At 54.0% G+C, this 439-nt stretch overlaps 1 protein-coding gene across 1 annotated transcript in view; it reads right to left on the bottom strand.

The window, feature by feature from the left end:
- Nucleotides 1–433, bottom strand: part of CUNH1orf50 (chromosome unknown C1orf50 homolog) — a gene marked incomplete at its 5' end in the record, with an annotated part of 7132 nt that extends 6699 nt beyond the window's left edge. The window contains one exon of the mRNA XM_019512030.1: nucleotides 398–433. Coding sequence (XP_019367575.1) covers nucleotides 398–433 — 36 coding nt within the window. The remainder of the gene's footprint in view (nucleotides 1–397) is intronic.
- Nucleotides 434–439: the final 6 nt, after the last annotated feature.

Genomic DNA, 439 nt, shown 5'->3' with positions numbered 1-439 from the left:
GGGGGGGGGGGCCGTGGGAGCAGAGCCTTCCTCGGGGCGACCGGCCGGGGCAAAGAGCAAACAGCCTTACGTAACCCTGCACGAGCAACCACCACCAGGAGCTGCTATCGCCCCGCGTGATTAACGACTATGATTAATAGGAGTCAGCAACAGTAATAAATAATAGCAATAAACGAAGAGTAAATAACGACAATAATAACTGAATGAATCACTGATATTCTCATCCAAGTGAATGCCCAGCACCGTGTCCTGGCCTGACCCCTGATCACGGGCAATGCCTATGCTGACCGACTACCACTCACCGCCATCAATGATCGCGCTTCATAATAACAAATTCATAATGACAGTAATGAACCCAATACAAGGGCCCTAATGAACGTAGCCCGCCCGCGCGCACCTGCTGCACGCGCTGCGCCAGCGCCACCAGGTCAGCGGGGTC

The sequence above is a fragment of the Gavialis gangeticus genome, unplaced genomic scaffold, assembly GCF_001723915.1.
Source record: "Gavialis gangeticus isolate Ggan-Ray unplaced genomic scaffold, GavGan_comp1, whole genome shotgun sequence".
Classification (NCBI taxonomy): Eukaryota; Metazoa; Chordata; order Crocodylia; family Gavialidae; genus Gavialis; species Gavialis gangeticus.
This window is presented reverse-complemented; position numbering and strand designations above follow the sequence as displayed.